We start from the raw sequence: 15089 nt of genomic DNA, 5'->3' as shown, positions 1-15089 counted from the left end.
CTATGAAAACAAAAACAATCTTTACCTCCACGACTGGATATTCTCCCATCATGCACTGTGACACACATGCTCCCTCCACAAGAGAGTATCCTATATGACACGAGCCACATGACTGAGCTCCTTTACCTGTCAAGGAATAATAAAAACACCATAAACATGAAAACACAACAGATGCCCAATACTAACACCAAAACCCATCGTCTATCATATTAGTTCAAAATGTCATCCTAAGTACAACATCCAGTTTCAACGTTAGATTATTCCTGAGCCATCTAATCTCAATTAGTTGTAGGCCCTGGTTCAGGAATTACAACATCTACTGTAGATCAGATTTAGATACTGAACTAAAGCAACACTGTGCAGTTTTTTAACCTTAAAATAACAGCCTCAAACTGATTTCGATGATACACTGCATTGTAATACGGGGAATAGTGTCAATGCATATTGTCAATGCATGTCTGGAAATAGTATTGCAATACGTCATTTTGTTGTACCATAGGAACATGACCCTTTTTATCAGTTATTAACACACTGTATACTACATTGGCACAAATAAGGTACGTCCAGCACGATGAAAAGGGCTTAAATACCTATACTTACGTAATGTAATATAATGTTGAATTTGACATTAACAAGTTGACAAATTTGCACCTCTAGTCTATGCTGTGATATCTGTTTAAAGAAGAGCAGCCGTACCGTAGCAGGTTTGGCAAGAGGGGTGGCAGGGTTCGCACGTCCTGTGGTGCGAGTCCTCGTAGTGGCCCGCGGGGCAGGTGTGCACACACTGGCCCCGCCTCCGCAGGTACACCTGGCCCTCTCGGCAGCTCAGGCAACTGTCAGGCCCCGCCCCCAAGCACTCTGCGCAGCTCGCATCGCAGGGCTCGCACGAGCGTGTTGACATGTCGCCATAACGACTGAGAGAGGGTGGGAGGAAAGAAAAGGAGAGAGCATTGTGCATGACAGAAATACCTGTGCTGCCGCAGATCAACTTGGATGGTTGGAAATCTTGTTTTTTGAGTCAGCACAACATAATAAAGGAGTAGTAGAGGCTGTGAAGTTTAGGACATTTTGTTTAGCCAATGCTGCAATTATCTTACGTGGTGTATGGGCAAACTTTTCTTAAGAACCAGCACTAAGATGCAATGAACAGCAAAGTCCCTTAATATGTGTATTAGCATGCCTTGCTTCAAAAATGGAAAGAGTATATTTCTGAACACAATCTTTTTCTGTTGTGTAACCATAGGGTCAGTTCTATAGTAGTACAACTGGGTTCATCAAAATGACTCTGCTGCCCTCTACTTCTTCTGGTCCCTCACTCCTCTCCCCTTTACTTGCCTCCTGCTTCTCCTCTCCTTCTTTCCCCTCCCCCCTCTTCCTCTCCTGTCCTCCTCTGTCCCCCTCTCCTTCTCTCTCCTTCACTCTTCTCTCCTCCTCTCCTCTCCCTGTGTTCTCTCCCATCTGCTGGTTGTGGTACCTGGAGTGGCAAGTCTCCACGCACTCCTTGCCGTCCCTGAAGAGCTCTGGTTTGCAGGCCAGGCACTCGTGGCTGTGCCTCCCCACACAGGACAGGCAGGACGGGTGGCACGCCTCACATGTCTGCCGGACCTGGTCCCTGAAGGACCCCACGGGACAGGCGTCCACACAACTGCCATCTGAAAAAAACAACAACGTCACACACCTGCCATATACCTTAAAGGAGAAATCTGCCGATTTTTTCCCATAGATCTGCATTTCTCGAGGTCACCGAGTACTTTCGATACGAAAGAAAAAAAACGTTTTTACATAGCTTGGAGTTGCTAGTTCCAACAGCTAAAGCAACCAGGCAGCTACAGCGCTACACTCTGGGGGCATGAACATGGGGGCTCACTGACACGCCCCCTGAGTTTAGCGCTATAGCTGCCTGGCTGCTTTCGTTGCTGGAACTAGACATAAAGACAGATACTACATTGTGTCTTTGACACCATGTCAGTTAGTATAAAATTATAATGTGGTGTTATACCAACATGATAAGTGCTTGTAAATTCAAATTCTAAACATACCAACAGCTCGTATCCAATATGTTATATGGTTGAGCTTAATGCTCAGTCAATCTTGCCTGAATAAACAATGGTTGATGATGATGCTGACATCCTACGCCATTGTTTCCCAACCTTGGGGTGGGGGACCCCATGTGGAGTTGCCTAAAATTCAAATGGCGTCGCCTGAGATACTGGGTATTTAAAAAATTGACCAGTACAATACATTAAAATATACATTACATTAAATAAAAATATTTAAAACCCCATGATATCCAAGTTATGTAACGGAGCCTTCATTATAATCTAGCTAAGTAGAAATAAACAGACCAACAATCGGAAAGCAGCATTGCCGTTTTTCTCTCCAGTCTTTGTAAATATTTCATGAATATCTTATGAAGTCTACATCGAATGTCACTTTACTATACAAGTTGTGAAGTATAAATAATCACTGAGTTTAACACTGGGAGGTAAACTAGCCTACATTCAGCTGACCCGTATTTGTGTAACCTGGAACGGTTGGACATTCCCAGTAGCAAAAGATGAGAAATCATCTGCAAAGGTATCATAAAACAAATACATTTTTATGAAACAAAAATTATTTGCTTGACCATGTTCTATCTTTTTGGCACTGGAGTAGCCCATTGACTCAGATGTGACGTGATCAGGTAAGAGGTTTGGAACAAAAACGGCAATGCTGCTTTGCAATTGTTGGACTTTTATTTTGACACATTTTTGTCGTTCTGTCTTCCACATTCATGAAAGGTTTGGTATGAATGTTGAGTCATGTCTCATGAAAAAGTCATGAATGCTTTATGTGCAGTTTATGACAGCTGCTATGAATGTGTTATAAACTCACCCGTCAAGTAAAGTGTTACCAGTTGTGCTCTCTCTCTATCTCTCTCGTAACATGTGAATGATTGGGGTCGCCAATGTTTTGTGACATCAAACTAGGGTCACCTGCCAAAAAAGGTTGGGAACCCCTGTCCTATCCCGTCTCCTGTCCTTTTCAGATGTGTGTGATGTGTAGCGGACCGACTCATGATACTCTAATGATACTGCACTTTACTATTTTAGAATCTAGAAATACTTGGTGTTGTATATTGTTGTTGTGTGGGGGTGTGGGAAAGTTTAGTGATCCTGTTGTTGTCTGTTGTCTGTGGTCTGTTGTCTGTCTATCTGACGAGCTGTACGGTGCAAGAAGAATTTCCGAAAGGATCAACAAAAGTCTATCTGTATCTTACTGAGCAGGTAGTGGTTGGCGCTGCAGCTCAGGCACTGGCTCCTGTCCGGCCCGGCGCACTGCTGGCAGTACTTGTGGCACTGGTGGCACTCGCCGTCCTGGTCTGCGTAGTGGCGGGGCGGGCAGCTGGTGAGGGTGGTGCACTGACCGTGGGCGTCCGGTCTGAGGCCCTCGGCGCAGGTGGTGCAGGAGGTGGCATGAGGGCCAGAGCAGCTGTGGCAGGAGGGGTCGCAGGCTGTGGGACGCCACATGGCATGCCAGGCAGAGGGAAGGGGGGTAGAAAGAGGTCAGTAGAGATAGAAGGGTTTCCAATAGCAACAAACTGAGGAGGAGTGAAGCTAACAATGTCAATACTCATGGTATGCTTGTTTGTTTAAAAAAATTGGGTTACACTTTACTTGACAGTATTGACATAAGAGTGACATGACACTGTCATGAATGTGTCATAAACAAGTTATGTTAACATTATGACATAACGCTTCTGTTTAATTAAGTGACATTCATTTTTTGTTATAACAAGTTAGGGTTAGGATTATGGTTAGGGTTAGGGTTCATGTGCCATGACAGTGTCATGTGTTCATGACTGTGTCATGTCACTCTTATGTCGATACTATCAAGTAAAGTGTTACAAAAATGTGTTTGTTAGTTGGTTTGTTAGTTGAAAATGTTTTTTTATTCATTAGATAATTGTTAATTCACTTTAAGAATTGTAAAGAAATATATTTGTAGTTTTAAGGATGAGAAAATCTATGGAAGAGTCATTGAGATGAACATACAATTATGTTACAAGTACTGTATGGACATTTGAGTTGGGCTGAAAAGAGATGGCAAACCGGACTGGACTCGATTTAGCTCAAAGCCATGGGGTGTGTGTATGTGTGAGTGGAGTATTTGCCGATGGGAATGATTTGTCAAACTTCCATTAATAAAGAATAAAGACTCGGGTGTTATGAATAAAACATAGAAGGGAACAACTAAATGAAGGCTCAAGATGGGAAATTAAAGTCTTTAGGCCCAGTCATAAATATGAATGAGGTGTTTGAACGAGTTATGGGTTTCAGTATTTCTAGTATTACTCAGACCAGTGTGTGAGGTGCCTTTATTCACCCATGCACTCTTTCATGTGGGTGTCTATCTCTCTCTGTGTGTGCGTGTGTGTGTGTGTGTGTGTGTGTGCATGTGCATGTTCATCCCTTACCGTACCAGTCCATTTCATGGTTGGCGTATCAGGAATGTGTGTGTGTGTGTGTCTTCATTCATCCATGCACCCTGTGTGAGTGATTGTGTGTGTGTGTGTGTGTATGTCTGCATATGTGTGTGTGTGTGTGTGTGTATGTCTGCATATGTGTGTGTGTATGTCTTTACTCACCCATGCACTCTAGTGTGTGGGCGTCTCTGTATGTGTGTTCGGGACACAGGGACACACACGCCCCGTTCTGCAGGCTGGCATCTGGGTCGGCACACGTGTTACACTCCTCTGAGCCCGGTCCATCACAAAGCTCACAGTCTGGGTGGCAGCGCCCACATACCCTGCCCTCCGCGTCGTCATAGAAACCATCAGGGCACTCCGCCACACAGCGGCCCTCATGGAGGAAGTGGGACTCTTCGCACTCTTCAGAAACACAATGAAGAATTTCAGGTTTTGACTCCAATAGGTTATACTATAGTATAAAGTATAAGTATATATCCTCTGATTGATCCCGTGAGGGAAATTTGGTCTCTGCATTTATCCCAATCCGTGAATTAGTGAAACACACTCAGCACACAGTGAACACACAGTGAGGTGAAGCACACACTAATCCCGGCGCAGTGAGCTGCCTGCAACAACAGCGGCGCTCGGGGAGCAGTGAGGGGTTAGGTGCCTTGCTCAAGGGCACTTCAGCACTTCATGCCTACTGGTCTGGGTTTGAACCGGCAACCCTCCGGTTACAAGTCCGAAGAGCTAACCAGTAGGCCACGGCTGCCCCTACTAGTAGATCCTGGTAGGCTTAATTCACCGAATGACTGCCTCACTGATGTTAAAAGCTGGATGTCAAAGAACTTTCTCCAACTAAATTCTGACAAAACAGAGATCCTTGTCATTGGGTTCCAGCACATAGCGAATCAAATTTTGACATTTTTAGGTCCCTTACAGGATAGAGTCAAGCCTGCTGCAAATAATCTTGGCATCTGGTTTAATTGATTGAGAATTGATTGTAAAATGTTACTCACGAGATTTAAAGCTCCTCATGGCCTTTCCCCTGGTTACATTTCTGATATGCTAGTGTCCTATAGTCCTACAAGCACATTAAGGTCTGCAGGCAAAGGTTTATTAACTATTCCTGAGTCCCGGCTTGCTACTAAAGGGGACCGATATTTTTCTGTGTTAGCCCCAAAGCTTTGGAATGTACTGCCTGAGCAAATAAGGTTAGCTGATTCTGTGACATCCTTTAAATCTCTTCTTAAAACTCACTTGCACCGCAAAGCCTTTAAAGAGTTTATCGAAGTTACATTTTTGTTTTGTCTTGTTCTGGTTTTGTTTTTCCTTGTACACTGTCTAATTCCTGTAGTTTTTTGTTATTTTTTTTACAAAAAGGTACATTTCCATTTTTCTTGCCAATGTTGATATGGTCTTATTTGTATTGTTTTTAGACATTTTATTTTATTGTGTTTATTTTTGTATACGTGTAAAGCACTTTGTAACTTTGTTTGGAAAAGCACTCTATAAATAAATATTATTATTATTATTATATATTTTTGTATTATATTATAATTTTCAACAACAACACTCACAAAAAGCCATCATCATAGTGTGTGTCTATTCATCTATGCAAATCCCTGGGGTTAGGAAACCTGGGCCTGAGCAAGTGAGGGGAATCCCTCTATTTACATAGTATAATCTTACAGTATTTCCTGGCTTAATCTAAACCCCATGAACATCTTTTTTGCATGAGAACATATGCTACTTTCTTCCCCTAGTCGTCCGCCTATCCTTCATCTGTTTATCCTTATCAGTTCATTTCTCTTTCTCTCTCTCTGCTTTGTCTCCCGTAGAGGCTGATTAAGAGGTAGAACTTGTGACCTGTTTGCCCAGTGTCACTGCTTCCAGAACATAGAGCTTAATCCTTATCATGATTTCTTGCTCTCTCTGTCAGTCAATCTGTCAGCAGCATACAGCTCAATACACTCCCTTCTTCCTTCCTCCTTCTTCTCTCTCTCTCTCTCTCTCTAACACTCCTTACCAAACCTCCAGTCTTGTTCTTTCAGCTTTATTTCTCTCTCTCTCTTTCTCTCAGTGTTAAATGTTTTTCTCTCTATCTTTCTCTATCTTTCTCTCTCTCTTTCTCCAATGAGTGTTACATGTTTCTCTCTGTCTCCCTCTCTTTAATGAATGTTAAATGTCTCTCTCTCGCTCTCTCTCGCTCCCAATTCAATTCAATTCAATAACATTCAAATATTATTGGCATGACAATAATATTGTATTTAGCTTATATTTGGTATAATTATACAGATAAAGACAATAAAGAAAGAAAAGAAACTTAGAAGTGGAAATAAAGTAATAAGTAAGTAAAAATGTAAGAATAATAGAAAAGTTAGAGAGGAAAAGGAAGACTCACTTTCTCAGTTTATGACAGTGCCAGGAATTGTGCTAACTACTATGTCCTCCCAATAAATAAGGCAGTTTGTTTTCATTAGCTAGCATGGGGAATTGGGGAACCATTTGCTAAATTTGGTCAAATAATTTTGTCCTAACTGAGGCGTAGTTCTTGCATTCAGTGAGGAAGTGTACCACGTCTTCTACCACTCCCTCTTGTCATTGTAGACATAGCCTGTCCCCTCTCGGTTTCCAAGTTTGTCTGTGCCTACCCCTCTCAACTTCCAGCGAGTATTCGCTAAATCTGTAGGAGGTTAGATGTTTCCATTTTTATAATCTTTGATATTTGTTAAATATGTTCCAATTCATAATTTGTTTTCATTTTTTGATAATAGTTCAATTTGCTGGAATTTCTAATTTTATTTAATTTTGTTTAGCCAGTATTTGTAATATTCATCTTTAGTTGATTTTTCTATTTGTTTTGCTTGAGACATGTTGAGTGGATTCAAATTATATTTTGTTTTCAGGTAATCAAAAGGATCTCTCTCTGGGTTGGTTCTCCTCTGCAGGAAGGCACTATGCTTACAGTCCTATAGATGGTAGTAAAATGTGCATGCCCTTTTCTCTATCTCAAATAATAACGGATATCTTTCCAGTTCTGCCTGGCATGCAAAATGTGGGGCATTCCTGTGCACACCTAAGATGTTTTTTCAGAATTCCAGGTCCATTATTTCTGCTGGGTTTTTGTCCCATAGATCATAATTATTTTGGTGTTTAAAGTGTAATTCCAGCAAAAATTGACCCAAGTATGTTTTTCTGCATTAAAACACATAAAATAAGCTGTGGAGACCATATTTTTCGTTGAACAACCACTACAGAGCTTGCTCCAGTATACGCTATAGCCCCAAATAGATGAGCAAAATGCTTCCCAAATAAATTTTTAACCAGTAATATTGTTCAAAACAGCATCAAACCTTAAGTATAAGTATATATACTCTTTTGATCCCGTGAGGGAAATTTGGTCTCTGCATTTATCCCAATCCGTGAATTAGTGAAACACACTAGGGGGTAGCCGTGGCCTACTGGTTAGCACTTCGGACCTGTAACCGGAGGGCTGCTGGTTCGAACCCCGACCAGTAGGCACGGCTGAAGTGCCCTTGAGCAAGGCCCCGAGCGCCGCTGTTGATGCAGGCAGCTCACTGCGCTGGGATTAGTGTGTGCTTCACCTCACTGTGTGTGTGCTGTGTGTGTTTCACTAATTCACGGATTGGGATAAATGCAGAGACCAAATTTCCCTCACGGGATCAAAAGAGTATATATACTTATATACTTACTTATACTCAGCACACAGTGAACACACAGTGAGGTGAAGCACTGTGGCTGAAGCACCCACTAATCCCGGCGCAGTGAGCTACAGCGAGTGAGCAACAGAGCAACAGCGGCGCTCGGGGAGCAGTGAGGGTTACAGTAGGTTAGGTTAGGTGCCTTGCTCAAGGGCACTTCAGCTTCCTACTGGTCGGAACCTTGTCAATTTATTACACTCAGAGTTTATTACAGAAGACTAAAACTTACCAACTGGCCCCCACCAGCTCCTCTCGAAGGAAAGTCCGTATAAGGCATTACATTCGTTTTATGTGTAGGGACCTTGAGCAAGCTACTGACGAGGTTTAATGCTGTTTTGAACAATATTACTGGTTAAAATAAATGTTATTTGGGAAGCGTTTTGCTCATGGCCCTTAGCTAATCCACTGTTTGCGATTTGGGGCTATAGCGTATACCGGAGTAAGCTCTGTAGTGGTTGATCAACAAAAAATACTGTCTCCACGGCCAATTTGATGTGTTTTACTGCAGAAAAACACCCTTGGGGAAATTTTCGCTGGAATCACTTTAATGCCCCAAATTTCACTCCCATATAAGAGAATTGGCTTGATTACCGCATTAAAAATTTTCAGCCACAGTCTGATAGGGGGGTTGAATTAGTATAGTGATTTTCTAATTGTATAGTATGCTCTCTCTCTCTCTCACACACACACTCTCTCTCTCTCTCTCTCTCTCTCTCTCTAATGAGTGTTAAATGTCTCTATCTCTCTCTCACACACTCTCTCTCTCTAATGAGTGTTCCATGTCTCTCTCTTGCTCACCTGCACACAGGACAGCGCCAGTGCAGCGGTGGCAGCCCACAGGGCAGTGTTGGCACTCTCCCTCGCGGAGGGTGTGTTCTGGGGGGCAGGCGTCCAGGCATTGGTGCTTGTGGAGGACCAGCGGCTCACGGCAGCTCAGGCAGTGAGTGGTGTTCCGCTCGCATGTCAGGCAGCCCTCTGCACAGCTTGTACACACCTGACCCAGCGGGAAGCCACTGAGGACAGACACACACACACACACACACACACACACACACACACACACACACACACATACACAACACAACACACATACACACACACACACAACACAACACACACACACACACACACCCACAGACACCCACAGTTTGGACATGGTCACAGAGTTACGGGACTTCCCATGGCCATGAATTTTTCCTATCCTTTTCATCTTTCCTATCTTCTGCTAATGCTTTATCCCTATTTATCCCATATAACCCTGCACTTGGAAACTTCATTTGCATTTCTCTCTCTCTCTCACACACACACACACACACACACACACACACACACACACACACACACACAGGGACGCCGCTAGGGTTGTATTCCATAGTACGCACCATGCGTGGCCCAGGCCGCTAATTACCCCCAAAAAAAAAAAAAAAGATAGCCTAACATGCAGGGTAGGCCTCTCCATATTGAGCCTAAGAAAAACCTTTACATAAACAGGAACAGAAAGCCCCTACTATTCTCCTAATCACGTCAACCTACCCATGTCATCCCTTATCAAATAGCCTACCGCACGAACACAAAGCGTCACTGACTTTACAACACTGACTGTAAGCTACGTGGGCTACACATAGGGGTGTTTCAAGCTTTTTAAAAGTTCTAGGATGATGGAGATTTCTCCCCCAGGAATTTTTTGAAATTCTGGCTGCTAAACACTCTATTTTAACACAGTTTGGGAGAGACAGAAATACTTTTACAGAGCAAGCGGCTCTGGCTCAAATTAGGTGAACATACCAACCCGCGAAAAAGGGAAAGAAAAGAAAATATAAACCAATGAGCTTATGTCGCAATTTGTGATAGAGAAAAACACAGTTATGGTAATCAGCTAACAATAAGGATTTGCTCACAACACTCTAAATACATTGCACTGTTGTTTTGGTTGTACCAAACTTTTAGATGATCCATCCTCTACGCATTAACTGAATCTTATCAATCTTGAAACCCAAACGGCGAAATGTTCCAAACAGAGTGACTGTAGAGGATGCAATGCCTAATCTCACAGCTGTCAGCATCACTGCTAAAAACAGTGCGCCTTTTACTGTTAAACACCTGAAAATATTAAGCTAATGTTTTCTTTTCATGATGAGCACTACGCTTGAATGATATGTCTGAATGGAACGTTGTTGTCATGTCATGACAAAGTTTAAACCATCTTTTAATGTATTCTTATTCTGAGATGTCCACTCTTTTTGCCCCACACATAGGCTATCGTTTGTGCGCGAAGCATGTTTCAATCAGACATTACAAAAGCTATTTTTTAGGCCTAATACTGAATGATTGAATGATAAAGCGGTGAAAAAATTGTACCCACAGTGCGTACAGGATTACGGCTGGCGGCGCCACTGCACACACACACACACGGTTTGGACATGGCACACATTATTTACAGATTTCATGTTTTCAATTAACACACATGGACACATAACACACGAGAAGTGGATATTTAGCTTTAAAATAAAATTAACAGCCAATTTGTAAAGCAATCAGACATGCTCACACTCTCTCACACACACACACACACACACACACACACACACACATACACACACACACACACACACACACACACATACACACATACACACACACACACACACACACACACACACACACACACACACACACACATGCACACACACACACACGCACACACACACACACCAATACGCACGCACGCACACACACACACAGGTGTCCCTCTCTGACCTGGTGCACTGCTGAACACACTGTCCATTCTGCAAGTAGAGCTGCTTGCGGCGGGTGGACTGGCAGCGCTGGCACTGTTGCAGACTCACGCACTGGGCACAGCCCGCCGAGCACACCTCACACAGGCCGCTCGCACGACTGCCGAAGTGACCCACCAGACAACGCAACACACACGTCTGATCAGGGGTCAGATATCGGCCTGGTGGAGGGGACAGACAGGGAAAGAGAGAGAAAGAGAGAGAGAGAGAGAGATAGTAAGAGAAACGTGAGAGTGAGACAGGAGTTTGAGAGTAAGGAGAGACATGAGAGTGGTGAGAGTGAGACACGAGTGTGAGGGTAAGAAGATATGTGAGAGTGAGACAGGAGTTTGAGAGTAAGGAGAGACATGAGAGTGGTGAGAGTGAGACAGGAGTTTGAGAGTAAGGAGAGACATGAGAGTGGTGAGAGTGAGACAGGAGTGTGAGGGTGAGAGAGATGTGGGAGTGAGGCAGGAGTGTGAGGGTAAGTAGAGATGTGAGAGTGAGACAGGAGTGTGAGGGTAAGTAGAGATGTGAGAGTGAGACAGGAGTGTGAGGGTGAGAGAGGCGTAATAGTGAGACACGAGTGTGAGGGTAAGTAGATATGTGAGAGTGAGACAGGAGTGTGAGGGTAAGTAGAGGTGTGAGAGTGAGACAGGAGTGTGAGGGTAAGGAGATATGTGAGAGTGAGACAGGAGTGTGAGGGTGAGAGAGACGTGAGAGTGAGACAGGAGTGTGAGAGCAAGGAGATATGTGAGAGTGAGACAGGAGTGTGAGGGTAAGTAGAGGTGTGAGAGTGAGACAGGAGTGTGAGGGTAAGGAGATATGTGAGAGTGAGACAGGAGTGTGAGGGTAAGGAGATATGTGAGAGTGAGACAAGAGTGTGAGAGTGTGAGAGATGTGAGGATGAGACTATGGGCACTAATTTGAATCCGCAACATTCCCTACGTATAAGGCTACCATGCTGCGAAAACCATGCAATGACAAAATGTGCTAATACCTTTATTTGCTAATTTATTGACACATCAAAGAAAGAAATTAATCAGAAATCAGTTGAGTGATTTGTAGCATCTTTGTAACATCTAGAGTAACAAGACAAGAGTCTGACTTTTGTCATCTATGATTTTTAGAGGTTTCATGGAAATAGTGTGGTGCGACTTTAAAGGAATTAAAGCACTCATGCACTGAGAACTTCCTCGTTTGTGTGCTGCAGCACTGGTGCTTGCACATAGCGTGGTGTTATGTGGCATTAAATTAGCAAGATGTTTTTGGCCAGGGATTAAAATTACCATTCATTTGTTCTGGATGCATTGTATTTCACATTGCCTGTCATATGAGAGCTGAAAGACTATAAAAACAGGCTGATATCCACATGTGGATGCATGCATGTATGAATGAGAGAGTGACAAATAAGGGTGGTTGAATTGATATAGTGATTTTCTGATAGTATAGTATGCTCTCTCTCTCTCTCTCTCTCTCTCTCTCTCTCTCTCTCTCTGAGTCTCTCTCACTCTCTCTCTCTCTATCTCTCTCTCTAATGAGTGTTCAATGTCTCTCTATCGCTCACCTGCACACAGGCCAGCGCCAGTGTGCAGTGGTGGCAGCTGGCAGGGCAGTGTTGGCATATGAGAGCTGAAAGACTATACGCACGTATGGATGCATGCATGTATGAATGAGGGCTGTATTTTGGGGCACCAGCATGGCGTACAGTTCGTTTTTCACCCGCGCAAAGTTGAATTCGGTATTTTGCACGTTTATTTTTTTAAGCATTGTACCAGGGGTGTGGCAATTAACAACCTAGGGAGGGGCCTAGCGATTGTCTAAAAAAATCGCTATCATACACCACCTAAACCTGGTCAGAAGTCAATGGCGAGTTGTTCATATGCTATTTTAAGAGCGCATGTCAACAGTCATATTGGCAGGTGCAATTTTACCATCCATCATTCATGAGCGCGCCCAGCCAGCGCCGTCCATGCAAAAGCATTACAAATTGACGATTACAATGGGAAACATAATTAGAATAAAGATATTACGAAATACTGTACATCTCATGATGAGTAGTTATTCACCATCATTTGTAAATTGGTAATCACGGTTAAAAGTGATTAGGGGAGAGGCGAGAGACACGTAGCACAGCTGAAGACGCACTGTCACGAGATATAAGCAACTCCTCTGCAGGATAAATGTTGTTTTATTCAGTCATTTGAGCAACATTAGGGTAAGTGTTGCTTTTTCCAGCCTATGTTTTTGATGGTAACCCATTGTCAGTCAATAGTGAAAGTAACTGCATATAACTGTCTTGTCGTTGACTGACTCCTTGGTGAAGTTAGTTTCACTTTGCCAATGAGTTCAAATAATAGACGAGTGCAAATGTGTGAAGGTTATGCTAGGTTTTAGTAAAGCATGGTTTAAGAATGACTATTCCATCAATGTCTCTCCAAGCAGCCTCCTTCAAATCGCCCGTTGAATGCCAAAATACCGATGCATTTATTTGACATATCGCGCGTTGCGCCGTTAAAGGAATGACAGATGTCATTCTCATTGGTTTAAAAATGATGTTTACACCCCAAACACACCCACATGACTGATTAAAAGACCTAGGAACACCTTGTTGCCATGCATCCACTTTTGATAACGGAACCCCTCCCAATGTGAACTGGACATCCTACTAAATTTGAATAGACTTTTGATGAGTGACTATGCATTTTAGAATGTCATGATAGGGCCCTGAGAGTGTGAATTATGCGTGCTGCAGGACATAGGAGATTTTTTTTAACTTTAGCTTTTGAATGTGTAACTTTTCTAAATGTGCTGAGGAGAGAGGCAGACGATTCCAACCTTTGACACAGGAGACGCAGTCACTCTTCAGGGATCCGGCACAGGAGTCACAGCTGGAGTGGCAGCTCTCACATTCACCCTCATCTACAGCATGGCACAGCACAGCACAGCACACAAGACAGAATCAGCACATTCCAACTGTGAGTACATTAAAGGGCAGCGCCCACTAGCAGCGACATTAGTGTCTATGGATTTGATGTTCAAGAGATAGATCAATTTTCTAAACTTTGGCGTCGACATGTGTCAGACTCCGGCAGTGGGCTTTGCTCCAATAAAAGTAATGGAGTTCTAAACTTTGACGTCACTTGACGGGCGTCAGATGCTGCCAGTGGGTGTTGGCCTTAACACATTCAGTGGGTTAATTACATTCAGGTATGTGTGTGTAGACAAGGAACCAATCCTTAATCTACATTCCAGTAATTCTTACATCAGGTGAGGTATGTGTTTGTAGAGTAGTTCTTTATCTGTGTCGTGTCTGTAATCTCAGCGGTGAAGTATGTCTTTGAAAGGTACTACAACTGCACAGTTGTAATTGTAATCTCACCGGTGAGATAGATGTTTGGGTTGCAGATACAGCACAGAGCTCCATGTCTGTTGTTAATCTCACCGTTCAGGTAGGTCTTGGATGGACAGGAGTCCTGCTCAGGGACGCACTCGCCGTCCTGCAGCTCGTCCCCCTCCTGGCAGCTCTCGCACTCGTCGTCCTCGGGACCGCTGCACGTTCGGCACGCCTCGTCGCACTCCTCACATTCCTGCGAGTCCTCGTTGCCATAGAAACCATCCGGACACTCCTGCACACACTTCCCGTCTGAACACAGATCACACACACACACACACACACAGACCCCCCCCCCCACACACACACACACACACACACACACACACACACACACACACACACACACACACACACACACACACACACACACACACACACACACACATATACATAGTGAGCCTCAGCATACAGTTGGTAGGAAAACAGAGGCAGACACTCCATAGAGGAAGTGATGAATGTGATAGAATGTGCACAAACACGATGGGACTCATTCACAGCAGCTTTTGCCACGGGAGAGGACTTGCCACTTCTCACTTCATTCCAGCCATTCAACCAAGTTAATCGAGGCCAGGACAGAACATAACTAAAGGCGAGCTGTGCTTGTTGTACACATATTCAGACACAGGCGCTCACACACACACACACACACACACACACACACACACACACACACACACACACATATCTCACATTCACACTCACACACACACACATTCATATTCACGTGCACACACAAACACACA

At 43.6% G+C, this 15089-nt stretch overlaps 1 protein-coding gene across 1 annotated transcript in view; it reads right to left on the bottom strand.

Annotated features, from left to right (window-relative positions):
- Nucleotides 1-15089, bottom strand: part of pcsk5a (proprotein convertase subtilisin/kexin type 5a) — a 38585-nt gene that overhangs the window by 1339 nt on the left and 22157 nt on the right. Inside the window, 9 exon segments of the mRNA XM_048259247.1 lie at nt 26-126; nt 697-914; nt 1475-1652; nt 3260-3493; nt 4628-4870; nt 8974-9188; nt 10933-11131; nt 13788-13871; nt 14395-14595. Of these exon segments, the coding sequence (XP_048115204.1) occupies nt 26-126; nt 697-914; nt 1475-1652; nt 3260-3493; nt 4628-4870; nt 8974-9188; nt 10933-11131; nt 13788-13871; nt 14395-14595 (1673 nt within the window).

Source organism: Alosa alosa, chromosome 12 (genome assembly GCF_017589495.1).
Source record: "Alosa alosa isolate M-15738 ecotype Scorff River chromosome 12, AALO_Geno_1.1, whole genome shotgun sequence".
Classification (NCBI taxonomy): domain Eukaryota; kingdom Metazoa; phylum Chordata; class Actinopteri; order Clupeiformes; family Clupeidae; genus Alosa; species Alosa alosa.
This window is presented reverse-complemented; position numbering and strand designations above follow the sequence as displayed.